This window comes from Mustela lutreola, chromosome X, assembly GCF_030435805.1.
Source record: "Mustela lutreola isolate mMusLut2 chromosome X, mMusLut2.pri, whole genome shotgun sequence".
Taxonomy (NCBI): domain Eukaryota; kingdom Metazoa; phylum Chordata; class Mammalia; order Carnivora; family Mustelidae; genus Mustela; species Mustela lutreola.
The window spans coordinates 60,277,646-60,299,489 of NC_081308.1; the positions used below are offsets into that span (position 1 = coordinate 60,277,646).

General features: G+C 39.2%; 1 protein-coding gene across 1 annotated transcript in view; it reads left to right on the forward strand.

Annotated features, from left to right (window-relative positions):
- The window catches only part of AR (androgen receptor), a 212,310-nt gene that overhangs the window by 119,393 nt on the left and 71,073 nt on the right, over positions 1-21,844 (forward strand). The window contains exon 2 of the mRNA XM_059156984.1: positions 6,052-6,203. Within this exon, the coding sequence (XP_059012967.1) occupies positions 6,052-6,203 (152 nt within the window). The remainder of the gene's footprint in view (positions 1-6,051; positions 6,204-21,844) is intronic.

Here is a 21,844-nt window from a genome sequence, read left to right on the forward strand (position 1 = left end):
CGTAAATACTTAGTAGTGCACTTTGCTGGGTCACAGGGTAGATGTATTTTTAACTTTTTAAGGAACATCCATATTGTTCTTCAGTTTGCATTCCCACCAACAGTGCAAGAGGATTCCCTTTTCTCCACACCTTTTCAACACCTGTTGTTTCTTATGTTGTTAATTTTAACCATTCTGACAGGTGTGAGGTTGTATCTCATCATAGTTTTGATTTGTATTTCACTGGTGTTGAATGATCCCAAGGATCTTTTCATGTGTCTGTTAGCCATCTGGATGTCTTCTTTGGAAAATATCTATTCATGTCTTCTGCCCATTTCTTAACTGGATTATTTGTTTCTGGGGCGTTGAGTTTGATAAGTTCTTTATAGATTTTGGATACCAACTCTTTATTTGATAAAAATTTTCAAGAATCTTCTCCCATTTTGTAGCCTGCCCTTTAGTTTTGTTGATTGTTTCCTTTGCTGTGCAGAAGCGTTTTATCTTGATAAAGTCCCAGTAGTTCATTTTTGCTTTTATTCCCCTTGCCTCCAGAGACATGTCTAGTAAGAAGTTGTTATGGCCAGGATCAAAGAGGTTTCTGCCTGTGTTCTTCCCTAGAATTTTAATAGTTTCCTGTCTCTCATTTAGGTCTTTCATCCGTTTTGAATTTATTTTTGTGTATGGTGAAAGAAAGTGGTCCAGTTTCATTCTCTTGCATGTGGCTGTCCATGTGGCTGAGTCCCCCAGGCTCCTTAGTCAGGTAGTACTTTTAAAAGAAAACGTGACTGGGGAAACCTGGGTGGCTCAGTCAGTTAAGCATCTGCCTTAGGTTCAGGTCATGATCCAGCAGTCCTGGGATCAAGCCCACATTGGGCTCCCCACTCAGAAACTCCCTCCACTCATGCTCTATATCTCTTCTCTTTTCTCTCTCTTTCTCTCTCTCTCTATCACACACATACCTGGATAAATAAAAAATTCTAAAGAAAAAGAAAGAAAACCTGACTGTCCACTTGGACAGTCATCAAATTTCAAATCTCAGGCTTGCAGAGGGAAAAGAAGCTACAAGTCTTACATTGTTACTCTGTCAATTTCTCCACTGAAATAACCCTTGTTCCCATGAAGAAATAGGTACAAAAGTGGAAGAAGATAATTAAATTTTATGAATTTTTATCTTAAAATTCATGTACAGTTGTCATTATATTCCACAATGTGATTAAGAAAAAATATTTTAAGTTACTAAACATCAGGAAAAATATACTTTTGTGTTTTTTGTTTGTTTTTGTTTTATTATTTTTTTGTTAAGTTTTTAAAATTTTTTAATTTTTTTTCTGTGTTCCAAGATTCATTGTTTATGTACCACACCCAGTGGTCCATGCAATATGTGTCCTCCTTAATACCCACCACCAGGCTCACCCAACCCCCAACACCCTCCCCTCTAAAACCCTCAGCTTGTTTCTCAGTGTTCACAGTCTCTCACAGTTTGCTTTTTTAAAGATGTTTAGTGGTTTTCTAAATTTCTTCTTGTTCAAAAAGTGTGGAGATAAGTATGAAAAGATACATGTTTACACATCTAGCCTTTTTTCCCTTTTCTCTCCACTTATATTTACCTTTTTCTAAATACATTGTATAGGCAAAAAGATGATGTTTTAAAAAATTTTAAAGATATTAGAGATTTCTCCCCCTTTTTATGGTAAGGCAAATGGTAAAGGCAACCTGTACTATAATGCAGCTATCATGTACTAGGCACAGGAGGAAGGGCTTAAAAATTTAATGTAATTCTCACAAAAGCCCTTTAGGTTAGAAAATATCCCCAGTCTCCAGATTAGAGTTCAAAGCCCTGCTGAGTTGACATTCATCTACCAGACAAGGAAAATTAGTCTGTGACTTTTGCATTTCACCTTGGTTCCAAAAGTCTTTGCAGAACTTGCTTAAGGTAGTAAGACCCTTTAATGTATTTTCAAGTCTGAGAGACAGACAGACTGAGATGATAGCTAGGGGCTAAAGATTTCTGGGCCAAATTTCCCCATAGTTGAGCTGGCATTTGTAATGTCACTAGTAATCCCCTTTTATTTAATTAATTGTGAAACTGTTGAAGAAAAGCAAGTCATATTCTGGTTTGGGAGACTTCCATTTTCTATGGCAGCACTGTTAAGACTCATGAAACTGAATGTCCTGCATAGGGATAATAAATGAGCGTGTAACCCAGGGGAGGCAAGAAGAAATGTAAATGCTGCATACAAATTCTGAACTTGTTCTCAAAGCAAACCTCTGCTGGTCTTGCACTTAGTATGTTATTTAGGAAGATGTTAAAACTTCTCAGGTTGTTATTTTTTCTTTCACTATGTGCTATTATAGCCATACAAGGCATGCATGTACCATATAAGTTAGTCATACAGCATAATAATAAAATGAACACTCAAGAGCCTGGTTAAAAAATAAGAACATTAAAACCAGTTTTTGTTTGTTTGTTTACTGCTCTAACTCCAGGACCTAGAATCATGCCTGGTATGTGGTAGAAAATAAATATTTTTGAATGAATTCATAAATCAACTTGTATCCTCCTTCCTTAGATCATTAACCGCAGTCTCCCCATAGAAATAACTGTGATCCTATATTGCAGATTTATTATTACCTTGTGTGTATATGTTATTTCATATATATATGCATATACATACATATATATGTGTGTCTATGTATGTATGTGTATATGTGTGTATACACACACACACATATATTCCCAAGTTATATATTGTTTACTTTTGCCTTTTTTTGGACATGTATGTAGTAGAATCATATAATATGTAGGCTGTTGTAATTTATGGCTTTTATGCAATATTTGCTGGTGAAATTCACCTACATGTACCTGTATTCTCTTCCTTGTCATTGCTGTGTTGTGTTTTATTGAGTGAATGTGCTGTAGTTTAGCCTTTCTCCTCTTAGTGGATGCTTATTATTTTTGCCTTTATGAATAAATCTGCTATGACCATTTCTATACATGCTTCCTGGTACAAATGTGTATGAGTTTCTCGGGGATATAAACCTGAGATAGGGACTCTGGTCGTAATTTTCGTTTCCAATGCCCAAAGGTCAACCCATGAGGCAGAACTGAAATGTGCCTTTTGTCCACACTAGGTCAGGGTCAGTAAGAATGCTGTCCAAAAATAGTTTTCCAGAAAAAGGAGGGGTAGGTAGGCAGAGACCAGCTAGCCTGGAGAGTTTAAAAGACATCTCAGACCTTTAGTCAAAATGGCTTGTAATTAGGAAATGTTCAGATTCTAAAATTGTCTTTATTATTTCTCTTCTTCTTCCTCCTCTTTTATAGTTATTTTTTAAATAGTGCATTTTATTAAACTTATATCTAATAAAATATCGATGACTTTCTTCAGTCTTTAAGTATTGACTATAAATTTGATTAGATTATTTCGAACAATTTGAACTGTTTTAAAATAAGATGAAAATGTATGTTCCTTAAAGGCTATTTTCAAAAAGACATCTTATTTATGCAGGTTTCCATATTGTATATCTCATATTTATTTTCCAGTCATATGATAAAAATTAGTCTTTATCATTATCATCTCATTTACCCCTATATACTTTTATAACTTTCAAAAAAAATTCCTCTCTTTGAGGTGCTTCCTTATCTGCAGTAATCTGTACTCTGCTTTATTATATTATCTACTATGTTATTTTATAGTTTCTTACTTCCCATCTGTCTTCTCTACTAGATAATAGGTTTCTTAGAGGAAGTATGTAATGTATTGATTGTCACAATATCCCCAGCACCGAGCCCTTTGTTTGGTTCATAGGACTAGGTGCTAAGAGTTGAGTTAATCTATCTCATTTCAACCTTCAATTTTATAACATAGTTATTCATGGGTTGTGAATCAGCCCTTTGAAGTCAGACTTACCTAGGATGGAATCTGGCATTTCCAGTTATGAGACGAGTGATCTTGAACATGTTCAATTTTACTGAACATCAGCTTCCTCTCCTATGATATAGAGATGATACAGAGCTACCTGGCATGGTTTTGGGGGGAGATTAAATGAGATGATATATATGAAATGGCCTGGCACATAAAGTATCTAAATACATTTTTTTAGTTTATTTGAATGTCTTGCATTAGTTCCAGAAATTAAAAAAAAATGGGGGGGGGGAAAGGATGAAGACATCTACAAAAATAAAAACCAAAAACTTCTGCTTCTCCTTGTTTTGTGAATGAGAATGGGAATACAATTTTTTACCCAAGGAAATGACATTTTTAGCCAAAGGAATGATGCTTTTAACATTTGGCCCATTTATATATGGAAAGTGAACTATTTGCCTGTGGAATTTGTGGTCCTGCTAGTCTTGTTTTGGTGGACAAACTCCTGCTGGCTTTCCAAAGTCAGGTTAAGAAAGAGAGAGCCTATGGTGAGGTGGTGGGGGTGGAGATATAGTCCACCATAGCCAGCTGCTGGGTTTGCATATCAGCTAAACATTTTGAGTGGTTTCTGTTGTACTTGGGACTTGAATCAAGGCTGATATTTGTGTCTTAGAGGTAAAGTGCTAAATTTTCCTTGCTTTTGCCCTGCCAAGGCTGATCCGTGTTTATTAAGGAGAGGATAACATTTCATTCTTTTTTTGATTCTGATGACTATGCTGAGCATGATAATCAAAAAGCCATGTGTAGAAAGTGAGAGAGTGTCAGGAAGATGATAAGGTAATGGGAACTGTATTGGATTTGCAGCCAAATATCCTGGACTTGTTGTCAAATCATTTTGGGGTTCACCTCTCTGAATCTTTCTTCATATGATGTAATGAAAGAAAAAATATTTATCAGAGTTGTTTTGAAGTGTAGAAATTATCCAACACAGCAAATAGGCTGCTATTAAGGCTTTCTTTCCTTCTTTTCCTTTCCTTTCCTTTCCTTTATAAAGAAGTGCTCATAAAAAATATGGTTAGATTCCTGTAGATGAGAATATGGGCAATTACCATCTACCTTAGGCAGATTAATTCAGGAGGTCATTTGAATTTTGTTCAATGTTTAGACATAGGACATAGGAGAGAAAAAAAATTGACCTTTGCCTAGAAGAACCATGTTTCATTTGTTTAATCTTGAATTAATTACTACAGGAGACTCAGAATTACACTTCTATTAAAGCTTCAGGATTGGCTTTCTGACCCTCTCCTTCACATCCACCTTAAAGGACTCAGACACAGATCTTCTTAAGACATAGGAAGTTTAGATTAGGTGATCCCTGAAGCTCCATCCTAGCCTAAGGACCCTATGAGTATTTTAATGGCCAAGTGTTGAGATGGTAGCCTGAGAAATTTCCAGCATTACTGTGTATCTCTTCCCAACAAGAGCCTCAGGCATAAAGGATTCTGCTACTTTATGTTGTAGAATGAAGAGGAGGGGATGTTCATGTGATCTACAGAGATGGCTAAAGAAAGTGAAGGAATTGGGGTGGAGGGAGAACAAATCAGACCAGAATGATAATACAAATCATGATCCCTCACTTGTGTATTCATTTTAAAGGATTTTTATCCTTTATACAATTTATACTGCCACTTAGAATAGTAGTTTGGTAGGATGGGCAATGTTATTGACAGGTGAGAGTGAGGCTCAGAGAGCTAGAGAAAAGCATACCAAACTGTTTTGTTTAGACATTTTTTGCCTTCGATCTCCCTTTGGATAAGGTAAGGTCATAGAGCTGGGTTCAGACCATTTAACTGCTCTGAAATTGTTGCAAGAACCACCCTAAGTTAGATACTTTAACCTCAGGTTTCTGTCTTCATCCTTCCCTCATGTAAACTTAGTCCATGAGACTGGCTGACCCCAGAGAACTTCAATTCCTTAGCAGGGTTCCAAAAGGTTCTGTCCACATGACAAGACACCCTACAAACATCATCCCTAGAAGAACCAGAAAAAAAATCAGCTTCACACTGACCCAATTAAGTAAGGAATAATTTTATTTCATAAAAGTTAATAATTTACACATGTAGCTTGCTCCTGAAGACCTCAGACTTCTATCCTCTTATCTCTGCCAACCACTGACAATTATTGCATTGTTTCTCATGTGTCTTTTCAGTTTGGAGACTGCCAGAGATCATGTTCTACCCATTGACTATTACTTTCCACCCCAGAAGACCTGCCTGATTTGCGGCGATGAAGCTTCTGGCTGTCACTATGGAGCTCTCACTTGTGGAAGCTGCAAAGTCTTCTTTAAAAGGGCTGCTGAAGGTAAAGGGACTTGCACACTCACATCTTTTTCCCTTTCTCCTTTATCTTATATAGAGTGACACCAGTTTTCCTGAGCCCAGGATTTTACCGTCTCAGAGACAAAGTCACTGGCAGGACCCTCTCAAAGAACCTAAGAACCTAAAGAAGAAAGTTTTTATATTTGCTTATCCCCTGGCTTTGGCAACCTTGGTAGAACAGCCAATGTAGTCAATAAGTGATCCTACCTGGTGTTTAGAGCTTGGGGTGGTCCTAAGAATGGAAGAAAATCAATGATTTGAAAAGTTGTAATTTCTTCCCTGCTTGTGTTTCATTCTGCTGTGTAGTGAGGGGATAAAATGTCTTTATTAGAGAAGTTAGAAGTGGAGAAACCCCAACTGAGTCCCCACCTATTCTCTATAGTGTGTATGGGACTGTTCCTTCACAAAGTCTTCTCGTCCTCAGCCTCAGAAAGGAAGTGTTCTTGCTGTTCAGGGACCATCGGTCTGTGCACCTGCTCCCTCCTGGTACTGCCTCATTGTGCCCTCTTTGCATTAGTAGCCCCCAAGTAAATAAAGATCGAGAATGACAAAATACTTTTATTCTTTCCATAGATCCTACAATAAGAACTATCATTTCTAGACCTCCCATGTATGCTAGTGATTCCTTCCTTCGCAATCAACCTGGCATCAAATCTCCTACTCATCCACTCCATCCTCCATCCTCTAATAAGGGCTTCTTTTCTCAATAGGACACTGATAAGCAGCCCCTAGACAGATCTATTCTGCTCTGGGGGGCAAACCCTGTTGTCAAACACCAGCATCTACTCCTATATCCACTTTCCACATGGGAAATACTCCCTGACAAAGTCTTTCCTACCCCCTCCTGGCCTAGACGTGTTGAGTTCCAAGTCAGAACCAAAACAGCATTTCCTTAGTTAAGGACAAAAAACCCTGTGGACACTCATAAAAGTGGCAGGTATATAAGCCACACTTTTCACCAGAAATGTAAGGGCATCCCTCAGAGGATAACAGAAGCAACAGGGAATTCTTGGCATCTGGAGAAAAGGTGCAAAACAAGTGTCCTTTTCTGATTTTCCCATTGACAACCAACTGGAATGGTGATTGCTTTTTCCTTATTTTAGACGGGTGGCAGTAATAGCTATAAAACAGAAAATTGTTGTTTTGTTTTCTTCCAGTCCCCAAAGCAACAAGGAGACAGCTAGCTTTTAGTATTACTGAAAACATGGTGCATGTTCCTTCCATACCCCCAAGTGGCCTATAGCTGCTGCACAAACTGAGCTAGTATAAGGTCCAGGGCCCCAGTACTGTCCCTAGGCAGTTTAGAAAGAGACACAGAGATCAGTTCCTGCCTTTCTTTTTTTTAAGATTTTATTTATTTGACACAGAGAGATGACAAGTAGGCAGAGAGAGGGGAGGAAGAAGGCTCCCTGTGGAGCAGGGAGCCCGATGCGGGGCTCGATCCCAGAACACTGGGATCATAACCTGAGCCAAAGGCAGAGGCTTTAACCCACTGAGCCACACAGTTCCTGCCCTTCTTAAGAGTACTTACAGAAAGATGCCTGTCAGAAAAGAAAGTGAGGAACAGTCTGAACACATCAGATCACTCTCAGTTTCCCCAGTGAGAATCTGTTTCCTCCCTTTCCCCCATCATCCAGTAGGTCCTGCCTACAGAGCAGAGAATAAACCAGAGCACTCATCTAGAGATAGTGTGTCAGTAAGCCCAAGCAACACAGGAAGAGCAGCCATATCAGTTGGGGAAAGAGTTCAAGTAAGCAACTGAGAAAGCAAATTGAATAGTCAGATAGATTAGGTTGTATTTAATGTTGCCTCTGGGTTTTAGAAATCTACATCACAATACTGTTGTTTTTGGAAAACAGGGAAAGTGATCAAACATAATGTAAAAGGGAATATTTTGCTGTCATAACATATTCCACATGGGAGCTTTCTTCAGAAGTTGGGGCTGAAGAAGGGAGAAAGGCAGAATGGCAGCTGGCAGAGCTGCACGATGGTGTGGATCTTGGGCTATTTGGGAATAAGGAAGCGGAAAGGGGTAATCACTCAACTTAAAGAATACTTGGAAATTCAGCAAGATCTCAAAATGCTCTAGACCTTAGAATCACTCAAGTTAGGGAAACTTGGTAATATTTTCTTTGAGAAAATGAGCCTCTGTGAGCTCAGGGGGCCAAATATCCTTGACTGCTTGAAATATGAAAAGTCACAAATGGATTGCTTAGGAATCTACAAAGCCTCTGTTTCCTTTGGAATATGAACCCCAGGTTCCGGTCCTGAAGCCTTTGAGGGATAAGAGAAGGTGGTTTACACACACAAACACACACACCCCAAGCAAATAAAAAAAAGCATTTTCTTTCTCCTTCCATCTGTAAAGCATGTTGGCTGGAGTTTACTGCTGTCATTATCTCTATTTGAAGACAAGGGGTTGTCTTATTATCCACCGAGAACATTTATTGATTTGTTTTTTCCCCCCATCTTTACAATGTGTCCTTATCACCCCAGTGGCCTTTATGAAAGTGATCCTGAATCTGCCTTGTTGAAACTTGGAATTCCACCTGTCTTGGAGAGAGTGGGAACACAAATCTTTCTTTTCCTCATTTGTTTGTTGTTGTCAGTTAAGTCAGACTTATTCAGAGTGTTGATTACCACTTTATTCATGGTTTCAAAATTCTCTGGACTGGGCACAGGTACAAGACTTAAAAGCCTGGCACATCAGACAGAAATCCATTTCTAGCTTTGGTAGTTCATAAAGCATGAGGCTTTAATGCTGTCATTGGTGCAAGGCTCAGCACAGAGTCAATTGTAATCTAGCCAGATTTTCCTATAGAGGAGTAGGAAGAAGAGGGAGCCTCATATTTTCTCATTGTCAGTAATTCTCAGAGTTTGGGGTGAGGATTAGGCTAGTCATGGAGGTATCTGCATATTTTGATATTTAAAAAAATAATGATGTTAAGCCATGGGGATAAAATCACTAAAATCTGGTTGAGGAAAACTGTGTGTGTGTGTGTGTGTGTGTGTGTGTGTGTGTGTGTGTGTCTGGGTCTGGGTGTGTACATACATGCTCGTGCAGTTGGAGGATGTTCTGTGGGCTAGAAACAGGCATGAGGAGAATCAGCTAGTTGATGGGGTGATGGGATGACCAGGGAAGTGACAGGGGAAGGCATATTGAATGCCATCTAAAAGGCCAGGAAATCAAAGGAAGGTGATACCTGTACACACCAATAGAGTGGCTCAGAGGGGTTTTAGTTGTCTGGATTTGAATAATTAATTTTCCTTTTTGGACTTCAATTTTCTCTGTCTATAAGATAAGGGATGTAAGTTAGGTTTTTTTTTTTTTTTTTTTTTTTGCTTGTTTGTTTGTTTTTAAGAGAGAGTGAGCATGAGTGGGGTGGGTGGGGTGGAGGGAAAGGAAGAGAGAGAATCCCAAGTATGCTTCATGCTCAGTGTGGAGCCTGATGTCAGGCTCAATTTCATGACCAGGAGATGGTGACCTGAGCCAAAATCAAGAGTTGGATGCTTAATAGACTGAGTCACCCAGACGCCCCTAGATATTTTTTTTAAATATTTTATTTATTTATTTGACAGACAGAGATCACAAGTAGGCAGAAAGGCAGGCAGAGAGAGAGAGAGAGGAGGAAGCAGGCTCTCTGTTAAGCAGGGAGCCCAATGCGGGGCTTGATTCCAGGACCCTGGGATCGTGACCTGAGCTAAAGGCAGAGGCTTTAACCCACTCAGCCACCCAGGCACCCCACTCCTAGATATTTTTCATATGCCTTTCCAGTTTTGACTTTTTATGATGGCTCTACAAATTACATACATTATCACTGCCAAAACTATTACATCAACAAACAAACATGCGTTTCTATGTATATGCACTTTTCGTTTTGCCTTCCTAACAGGTGGTGAACCCTAGCTCCCATTCTTTTAAAAATCAATTTTCAGATGAGGTTAGAGCCGGTTAAGAAAGTGCACTGTGGATGGGCTAGGTTAAAATTCAGGACTCTGAGATTCCGCCTTCCCCCAGCATTGTGACCATAGTTGGATAACTTCCTTTCTTTTCCATTTTCTCATCTGGAAAATCAAGACATAAATCCCCATGTCCACCACATCATGTTTCAAAGAGGGTTAATTAGTTCATCATGTGCACTATGTGCTCAAGAATTTACTATTTTTCAGACATTTTCTAGTAAAACATTGGAGATTGTGCATCCATTTGTTTTGTACACATGGAGTGCTGTTTGGTACACATCATAAAATTGAAACTGTAGTTTACATTCTGGACTCAAAGAATTATACCATTGTCACTGATGTTTACAATATGTCCCAATTTAGTATTCTTGGCAAGTTTTATAAAAGTATGGCTTTGATTCCCTCTCTCACCCCAGGTTTTTGTGAGGGAATAAATGTAAGTGAACCCTCATTGAACTCTTTCTGTCCTTCAAATCCACTCTTTACCACCTCAACTCATGTGGAATTAAATATTACTCCTCGTTTGGAGTCATGCACAGAGTTTTTTGTGCCTTTCAGTGTCCTCTTCACTCCCTGGCTTTTTGAGTAACATTTCCCAGGGGCAAATTAACTATGCTAGGAGGATCTGCTTGCAGCTTCAACAGAGCCTTGATCAGGTACATTTGGCCAAGGAATTGACTGATCCTGTTGCACTAATCCTAGGTAACTTTTCACAAAGTTCCTCTTACCTTTTATCTTTCTCAGGTTTTTCTAAATGTCAAAGCCAGAATTTATATCAGAGGATCAGCCAAATTTTTCTATAAAGGACCAGGTAGTAAATAACTTAGGCTTTGTGGGCCATATGGTCTCTGACTTGACTACTTAACTCTGCTTTTGTAGCCTGGGAACAGCCCTAGACAATACTAAGCTAATGGGTGTTGCTGTATTACAGTAAAACTTTATGGACACAGAAATTTGAATTTCATTTAATTTCCCATGCCATTCAGTATATTTTTCTTGTGATCTTTTTCAGCCATTTAAAATCTAAAGATCATTCTCAGCTCTTGAGCCACACAGAAACAAGTGGCACACTGGATTTGGCTTGTGAACTCTAGTTTTTGACTCCTGCTTTGGATGGTCACGCCTGTGCTTGCAAATCTACAGAGTAAATTTCACTCTTTCCAGCTTCTGGTATTTTAGTAACTCTCTAGATTATCTGATTTTCAACATTCTTCTGAGTGGCCAGAGTTTGCATGTCTTGTTTGTCCGGAATGCCGATCTAGTGGTCTCTAGGTCTTGAACACTTTTTTAGAAAAGCCAGGAAAAAAAGTAAATTAATACAGAAATGCTAGAAGAGGACACATTTTTCCTAATGATCTAGTAGCTCATTCCCCTTTATAATACCCATAACTTGAAAATATTTCATATGGTTCCTAGACTTTTGCACTGTAAACATATGGATAACTATGAAATACATACGAATGAGTTTTGCTCCATGCCACCTAAAACCCAAGTGATAACGAAGACAGACATTGGGGACTATCTGATACTAAGTGGTGTAGAAAGTAGGCCCCAGGTGGTCAGCTGAGTTATGGATCTGCCATATATTTCCCCATAATTCTTTGCCTTTACACATTTCTGGCTTAATTCTGGTTGTCCCCATAACAAGACCAGACAACAGGCCTTCAGAATAAATAATTTAGCTCTGTAACACACTGCAGTTGATATTTATTCAAGTCTTGATAGTGCCCAGTTTGGGAGCCATGTCAAGAATTTGCCATTGCTGCTATATAGTGCTCTGAGCCTCCTTATTTATAGCATATACATTTTATGATTAACAAGAAGTTGCTATGTCACTTGCAAGCTTTTCTGAGTTCATTGCCTGCTTCCACCTTATGTTACTATTCCCCAGTCTGTTATATTTTTAAAGCCCATGTGCTGTAGCCAGAACTTTTTTCTATCCTTCACAGAATCTCTTGGTAATTGTGAAACTGTGTGTAGTAGATCTTTGCAGTTGGCTTCTATTGTAAGGGTAAATGTTAGAACCACCTTTTTTCCAAAGGTGGGAGTTATTTCTTACTTCTGTGGGCTGTCCTCCCATAGCAAGAAACACACTATCCTTCAAAATGATCAAACTCTGTGATGAGCCATTATTTCAAAAAAACAATCTCTTCAGTTATAACAGCTATGCATGCATAGTTCTGAAACTTATTATTCAGGTGTTCGCACTCCTATTCATGGCTGGGCAACTGCTCTCAGCATTCCAAGTAGGCAGGTAAACCTGTACCTTCAGAAGAGAGTACAGAGAAGAAACTTCCTTTTATACAAAAGAAGAAACTGTGATTTGGAGGTGAGTTAATCTTTATAAAGAGAGTAAAGATTAGAATTCTCAGTCTCTTTGCTTCCAGTCTTTGTTTCAGTTCCTGGGGCACCCCAGTAGAATCTCTTCAGCTCCTGGCTAGACTAGGGACTCCCTTCTACTGAATACCTCATAAGAACAGGCCTAGTAGTAATCTGCTCATACATTCAGCCAGTAAACATTTACTAGATGCTTACTACATGTGAGATACTAGGCTCACATACATAGGATATAGAGCTTGCCTCAAGGACCTTGGTGATCATAATCCTGAACATATTTTTTTTTTTTTTAAGAAAGGGAGAGTGTGCATGTGCAGGTGGGGGGGCAGGAGCAGAGTGGGAGAGAAAGAGAGAGAGAGAGAGAGATGGAGAGAATCTTAAGAAGGCTTTTTGCCTGGTACAAAGCCTGACGTAGGGCTCTAGTTCATGACCCTGAGATCACGACCTGAGCTGAAATCAAGAGTCAGATGCTTAACCAACTGAGCCAATCAGGTTCTCTAATCCCAGACATCTTTAAATCTTTTTAGTGAATGCAGGACCACGATATCCATTGCTCATTTGTTTGTTGGTTTTTTTGTTTGTTTGTTTGTTTTTTTAAGATTTTGTTTATTTGACAGAGAGAGATCACAAGTAGGCAGAGAGGCAGGCAGAGAGAGAGAGAAGGGCAAGCAGGCTCCCCACTGAGCAGAGAGCCCGATGTGGGGCTCGACCCCAGAACCCTGAGTGGAAGGCAGAGGGTTCTTGACCCCAGAACCTTCAAGCGGAAGGTTTGACCCCATGACCTGAGCAGAAGGCAGAGGCATAACCCACTGAGCCACCCAGGTGTCCGTCCACTGCTCATTTGAACTTCACAATTATCTGGGACAGAAGGCAAAGTCAAAAGTGAGGCTTTTCCAGTTAATCAACAGGTCATAAATGGAATAACTAGAATTTGAATCCAGGTGTTCTGAGTCCAAAGATAACAGTCACTCTGCTCTAGCACATCTTCCCCTCAAATATATAAACATACTTAACCCAGAGTTTAAAGAAAGGGTTATGCCTAGGCAAACAAGAAAAACAACAGTGAAGAGGAACAATAGAGTTAGAAATGACAGAAAGAAATTAAGAAAGACATAAATATTGTGGGGAGAAACCAAGGAGCCACTAGTACCACTAATTTGACAGGGAGCTTGTATTCCTAAGAAAGCCCCAAATACTTAAAAAGAGCTGGTGATTTATCAGCAGATTCTTCATTAGGTAGGGCCAGGGACATGAGAACCATAATGAAAGCACCACCTCCTACTCTTCATAGGGAAAATTATGATTCTGATACACCCAGTCTTGCTGGCTTCTAATTCACTTTCATCACAGAGTCACAGAACAGAAAGAATAATTTAACACCTTTTTTAAAGAGAAGTTTGCTAATTACCAAACTCTAAGGGAACAGTTCAGAGACAGAGCATATATATGTATGTGAGCCCAGTATCTCACATGTAGTAAGCATGTGTGTGTGTTTATACACACACATGTGTATGTGTGTGTATAAACACACAAACACAAACACACACACACACACACACGCACACACACACACAAATAGTAGAGGCCTGATTCCTTGAACCTTGGCTTTGGGCCTTCTCAAAGTGTACCACAGAATGTTTTCCATGGTGCCAGGAGCAAGAGAAATTTATTTTCCTCCCCTTTGATGTCAAAAACAGAAAATGCTATATTTCAGGAAAGAGGTAAAAAGTCATAAAATCTTGTTGTCTTTTAAAATTTTGATCTTCTTTTCTCTCCTGAGATGCATCATAATGTAGACAGACCTTGATTTCTTGGTAGTAACTGCATGTGGGCCCTGAGACTGGGCTTCTCACAGTTCCATAAGTTACATAAACATTCCTACAGCCCTGTGGTTACAACCTCTTTCACTTTGTGGACAGCTAATTCAGCCATGAGTTGTTTGATGAAAAGACAAAAAATTTGTAATGCTTGGAGTCTTAAAATGTTAATATTTTAGAACATGAAGAAAAGAAACTTAGAAATCTAAAACTCTGAGCAAGTCATTTTATGGACAAGGAAACTGAGGCTCAGAGAGAGGAAATGGCTTTTCCAGGTTTACAGAAAAAATTGGTAGAAATTAGGGCTGCCTAGAGGTTTCTTGTTTCTTTTTTTTTTTTTTAATTTTTTATTTTTTATAAACATATATTTTTATCCCCAGGGGTACAGGTCTGTGAATCACCAGGTTTACACACTTCACAGCACTCACCAAATCACATACCCTCCCCAATGTCCATAATCCCACCCCCTTCTCCCAACCCCCTCCCCCCGGCAACCCTCAGTTTGTTTTGTGAGATTAAGAGTCACTTATGGTTTGTCTCCCTCCCAATCCCATCTTGTTTCATTTATTCTTCTTCTACCCACTTAAGCCTCCATGTTGCATCACCACTTCCTCATATCAGGGAGATCATACGATAGTTGTCTTTCTCTGCTTGACTTATTTCGCTAAGCATGATACGCTCTAGTTCCATCCATGTTGTTGCAAATGGCAAGATTTCATTTCTTTTGATGGCTGCATAGTATTCCATTGTGTATATATACCACATCTTCTTGATCCATTCATCTGTTGACGGACATCTAGGTTCTTTCCATAGTTTGGCTATTGTGGACATTGCTGCTATAAACATTCGGGTGCATGTGCCCCTTTGGATCACTACATTTGTATCTTTAGGGTAAATACCCAATAGTGCAATTGCTGGGTCATAGGGCAGTTCTATTTTCAACATTTTGAGGAACCTCCATGCTGTTTTCCAGAGTGGCTGCACCAGCTTGCATTCCCACCAACAGTGTAGGAGGGTTCCCCTTTCTCCGCATCCTCGCCAGCATCTGTCATTTCCTGACTTGTTGATTTTAGCCATTCTGACTGGTGTGAGGTGATATCTCATTGTGGTTTTGATTTGTATTTCCCTGATGCCGAGTGATATGGAGCACTTTTTCATGTGTCTGTTCGCCATCTGGATGTCTTCTTTGCAGAAATGTCTGTTCATGTCCTCTGCCCATTTCTTGATTGGATTATTTGTTCTTTGGGTGTTGAGTTTGCTAAGTTCTTTATAGATTCTGGACACTAGTCCTTTATCTGATATGTCGTTTGCAAATATCTTCTCCCATTCTGTCAGTTGTCTTTTGATTTTGTTAACTGTTTCCTTTGCTGTGCAAAAGCTTTTGATCTTGATGAAATCCCAGTAGTTCATTTTTTCCCTTGCTTCCCTTGCCTTTTGCGTTGTTCCTAGGAAGATGTTGCTGCGGCAGAGGTCGAAGAGGTTGCTGCCCATGTTCTCCTCAAGGATTTTGATGGATTCCTTTCGTACATTGAGGTCCTTCATCCATTTTGAGTCTATTTTTGTGTGTGGTGTAAGGAAATGGTCCAATTTCATTTTTCTGCATGTGGCTGTCCAATTTTCCCAGCACCATTTATTGAAGAGGCTGACTTTTTTCCATTGGACATTCTTTCCTGCTTTGTCGAAGATTAGTTGACCATAGATTTGAGGGTCTATTTCTGGGCTCTCTATTCTGTTCCATTGATCTATGTGTCTGTTTTTGTGCCAGTACCATGCTGTCTTGATGATGACAGCTTTGTAATAGAGCTTGAAGTCCGGAATTGTGATGCCACCAACGTTGGCTTTCTTTTTCAATATCCCTTTGGCTATTCGAGGTCTTTTCTGGTTCCATATAAATTTTAGCATTATTTGTTCCATTTCTTTGAAAAAGATGGATGGTACTTTGATAGGAATTGCATTAAATGTGTAGATTGCTTTAGGTAGCATAGACATTTTCACAATATTTATTCTTCCAATCCAGGAGCATGGAACATTTTTCCATTTCTTTGTGTCTTCCTCAATTTCTTTTATGAGTACTTTATAGTTTTCTGAGTATAGATTCTGTGTCTCTTTGGTTAGGTTTATTCCTAGGTATCTTATGGTTTTGGATGCAATTGTAAATGGGATTGACTCCTTAATATCTCTTTCTTCTGTCTTGCTGTTGGTGTAGAGAAATGCAACTGATTTCTGTGCATTGATTTTATATCCTGACACTTTACTGAATTCCTGTATAAGTTTTAGCAGTTTTGGAGTGGAGTCTTTTGGGTTTTCCACATATAGTATCATATCATCTGCGAAGAGTGATAATTTGACTTCTTCTTTGCCAATTTGGATGCCTTTAATTTCCTTTTGTTGTCTGACAACAAGAGGTTTCTTGTTTCTTATCTGAGGGGCTCTCTTGCCTCACCGCCAATTAGTAGAGTCACAGAGATTGTTATCTTGAAAGCCCCCCAAATTATGTGAGGCAGCAAAAGAAATCCTTAGAACAGCCCTTGCCTCCCCAAAAGTGCTCAGACCCTGTGAGTCCCCTCTGCTTCCACCATGTGTAAGAGCATCTTCTGAAAGTACATAATTTTCCCTTTAGCAGGGGAAAAAGAACTAATGCTAGTCTGTAGCAGAAGGGCTCTATGAGACATTTTATGATATGAAGATTCTTGCAAGTTCTCATGTGTATAAATGAGTACGGGTTTTTTTTTTTTTCTTTGAGAGAGTTTCATGGCTTTCATGTGATCCTCAGAGGTCCTGTAACACAGAAAAAAATTACAGACTGCTAGTCCAGTTTAGTCCTTGATAAGGAATTTATGGACTCACAAAAGAGTAGCCTGACTAAAGGGATACCCAAAATGGCTGATGACTGGCACTTTCCCCACATGGTGTCCTTCTATTCAACAGTGGGTGCTTACTTAATGTGTGCATGAGACCTCTACCAGGCACTGGGATAAGAGATATTAACAAAAACTATTAATTGGGCACTAAGTATGCCCAATATTGCTTTATAGACATTTTCTTATTCTGTCCTCACAACAACCCTATGATGTAGGTATTATTATTGTCCCCAGTTTGAAAGGTGAACTGAGGCATAGAAGAGTCAAAATGACTTCCCTAAGTCATAAAACTAGTTAATGGATGTGGAGTGAATATGACAGAGAGTTCTCAACATAGCAGGGATAATTTGCTGAACTAGAAATACACACACAATCCCCTACAGCATACAGAATAAGAAAAGGAGTTGTTTTACCTGGAAGTTTGTGAAGGCTCCACAGAAATGTTAAAGGTTGATTTACATCTTGAGGGATGTATAATAATTTGCTAGGTACAAAAAGGTAGGGAGGGAACTTTAGAAAGAGGGAACAGACTAGCCAAAGACAGGATTACATGAAAGCAAAAGGTCTATTTGAGAAACATACAGTACAGAGACGGTTGAGTTCCCCTTACCACATGCAGCAGGTCCCTTGACCAGCCGTCAGTTAGCCTTTTGTGCCTGCCCCACCCCATGCCCAGTTACACATTCCTGTCCTATGCTAATCTCTGGGCTTTTTGGAAGTAGGCTGCTGTCTTGGTAGTGGAAAAGTGCAATGCAAGAGCACCAAAAGGGCTCTGCTTCTGCCATTGACATACCATGTGACTTTGGGCATGTCTCATTCCCTCCATGCATAACAAACCTCTGTATGAATAATAAAGTAGTTGGACTATATGGTTTTGAAGAATTTAGCAGTGAATCTGTAACAACTGAAATATTTCAAATAAAGCTCTAAAATCTTAAAGATACTCCATTTGTATCAGATGTGATACAAATCAGATGTGACAGATGTGTCCATTTGTCAGTGGTTCACTTTATTATGCATCAGCCATGGGAAATAGGTAGACCTGAGTTCAATCCCAAGTCACTTAACTTCTCTGTGTTTCTGTGAGGAGAGTAATAGCTTACATGACTCTTGTAAGAACAAATAATGTGTAACACAGCTCCTAGTGCCCAGTAAGTTTTGGTTTCTTCTCTTGGAGTAAAGCTTTAGCCATTGGCACATATACACTTGTGGTGTCCCCTGGGAAACCAGAAAGGGAAGATGGGAAATGGTATTTGTGGTAGTCCCCTGGTTAATATAGGGCGCGTGTGCGCGCGCACACACACACACACACCCCTCTTCAGTGTTACTTAATTACTGATCAGAAAGAGCCAATAGTATTTGTATAAGAATATAGCAAAGGTTAGTTTCTTCCTTCCTTCTTTGTCTTCCAGGGCACTATATGTAACATTCTCCAGACAGCTCAGCAAGCACATACTTCATTGATTATCCTGGCTTCCAGGCTCTGGACTTGAAGGTGTTATAGCTTTCTGTGTGTCTTCATCTTCAAAACTTGTCTGACCTCCCTGGTAAGCAGGTCCATAGCCATAGGCCAGGACAAAAGCTAATAAAGGTCCTAAATTATCCTCCATGTTCTTCAGCCATTGGTTTCCCTTGTCCAGCCAGAGGTATGTTTTAAAGTATTTTGAGGCCAGATTCAACAGAAACCTGAGCCAGCACCTGTGCAAATAAAATTTTAAGGCTTCTTTTCCTGAAGCCAGATGGATATTTTTGAAACCAAGCCAGGTTGTCTTTTATGTAGAGCGCTGCCTTCTATATTATTGGTTATTAGGCCTCTTGGAGATGAATATGGTTTTATTGTAGTGTTATTATTTTTGTTTATTGTTTTTGAGGGTATGGGGCATTTCTTTTAAAAATAGGATAATGTCTTAATATGATCTATGACTCTACTGTGTTTGAAATGAAACACTGGTGATATGCTGGAATTCATTCTGCTTCCCATAGATTGGCTATACATCTCTCCACCCCCACTCACTCTTCAATGTTGATTCTTCCAAGAGTGAACCAGCCAAAATCAATGTGTAGCATACTGCTTATCTCTAACTCTTACCTGAATCACATTCAGATCTTACCTAAAACCCTATGTGTTTAGGGGATGGTTAATAACCTCTCAGGGGCCCCCAGGGCCCATTAGTAGGTGGATATCTAGTTCTTGAGGTTCCTTAGCTCTGTTCAGCTTCAAAATACAGACAAGGATGGTCCTTTATTTGTGTTGATTATAACTAAGGTGTCCTCCTTCCCACTACCCTGCCTCTTATGCCACCGAACCTGTTTAACCTCCATGCCTCTCCAGAAACTCCTCTGTAGTCCATGGTTACTTAGAAAACGTTTTTTTCTTAAGCAGAGAAAGTCAATTATCATATTGTTTCACTTACTTGTGGTTCATAAGAAATACCATGGAGGACATTAGGAGAAGGAAAGGAAAAGTGAACTGGGGGAAATCAGAGGGGGAAATGAACCATGAGAGACTGTGAACTCTGAGAAACAAACTGAGGGTTTTAGTGGGAGGGGAGGGATGAGCCTGGTAGTAGATATTAAAGAGGGCATGTATTGCATGGAACACTGGGTGTGGTGCATAAACAATGGATCTTGGAATACTGAAAAAATAAAATAAAATTAAGAAAAAAGAAGTTTTTCTTTGTCTTCTTTGAAACTTGATGAGGACTAGCCAGCAAATTTAGATTCAGATTATGATTATATGGGAGCACAAATAAATGTAGAAAACAAAAGAAAGGGGCTTGGATATGTGGAGTGACTTCTCATCTAACTAAGAGCCCTACAAAGATACTAAAATTGTCTATACCTAGAATCCCTATTGATATAGGAGTAAAATGCTTGATTTAAGTCTAAAGTTTGTTAACTGCGTGACCTTGGGAAAAAATGACATCTCCTCCCTGAACTTATTTAGTCTTCTCACCTGTGAAGTGAGGATAAGGATGACCATCCCCAGAGTAGTTATAAGAATTGCATGAGGTTGGAGTGCCTGAGTGGCTCAGCTGATTGAGTGTCTGACTCTTGGTTTCAGCTCAGATTATGATTTCAAGGTCATAAGACCAAGCCCTGCATCCAGCTCTGTGCTCAGTGAGGAGTCTGCTTGGGTTTCTTTCCCACCTCCTCCTCTCTCATAAATAAAATATTTAAAAAAAGAATTACATGAGGTAAGGCAACTGCAAGTTTCCTTGCATTGTGTCAGACTTTAAAAAATAGAGTGAACAAAACACTGTAGACAATGTCTTATACTACATGAATGAAAAATAATCCCCATGTCAAATTATAGAATGTTTCTAGGGGTCCCATGATTTCACTGTGGAAATACTAGTAACATTAAATAATTCATGTGTTGCTATTTACATAGATAATTTGGTAGTAATTATTTTCCGACAGATAGCATATTTCAGATGCAATTCAGAATATAATAGTTCTGCAGATGTGTACATTCTTGAATACCAAAAAACACAAGAGGAGTTGGCTAGAGCAATTCTGGGCAGCACAGAGCTCCTAGGTCCTGTCTCCTAGTTAGAGGGAATTAGATTTTGGGTATTTGTATTCTCATGGTCTAGTGGCAGAGAAGAAAGTTTGGAGGTGAGTAGCTTATACTCATTCATTTTTCTCAACAAGCATGTATTGTGTCATGCCCTGTGTGGGCCCAGAGATAAGTGTGAGTTGGCCCTGTTGTCAGGGAGTTTCTAGTCTAATGGACATACTCTCCAAGGTCAGTTAAGTTTTTGTTTTTTAATTTTTATTTATTTTTATTTCTTTTCAGTGTTTCAGAATTCATTGTTTATGCACCATTCCCAGTGCTCCATGCAATACATGCCCTCCATAATAACCACCACCAGGCTCACCCAACCCCCACCTCCTCCCCTCCAAAGCCCTCAGTTTGTTTCTCAGAATCCACAGCCTCTCATGGTTCTCACCCCCTCCAGTTTCCCCCAAATCACTTCTCCTCTTCTCCCCATGTCCTCCATGTGATTCCTTATGTTCCACAAATAAGCAAAACCATATGATAATTGAGGGTCAGCTAAGTTTTTTTTTTTTTTTTTTTTTTAACTTAGGTGTCTGCTTTATTTTTTTTTTTATTTTTATTTTTTTTTATTTTATTTTTTTTTAATTTTTTATTTTTTATAAACATATATTTTTTATATACATATATTTTTATCCCCAGGTCTGTGAATCACCAGGTTTACACACTTCACAGCACTCACCAAATCACATACCCTCCCCAATGTCCATAATCCCACCCCCTTCTCCCCAACCCCCTCCCCCCGGCAACCCTCAGTTTGTTTTGTGAGATTAAGAGTCACTTATATGCTTAGCGAAATAAGTCAAGCAGAGAAAGACAACTATCATATGATCTCCCTGATATGAGGAAGTGGTGATGCAACATGGAGGCTTAAGTGGGTAGAAGAATAAATGAGGGTCAGCTAAGTTTTAAAACAACTCTGAATAAGACCATCACAATTTGAGGGGCCAGTCCCTATCAGCAGGTCTGGAAGCCTTATCAAGAATAACAAACAATAATGATGATAATAGTCATAGCAGCTAATATTTACTGAAAATTTTCTATGTGTTAGGCATTACACTAAGTGCTTTCTTAAACTTCACAA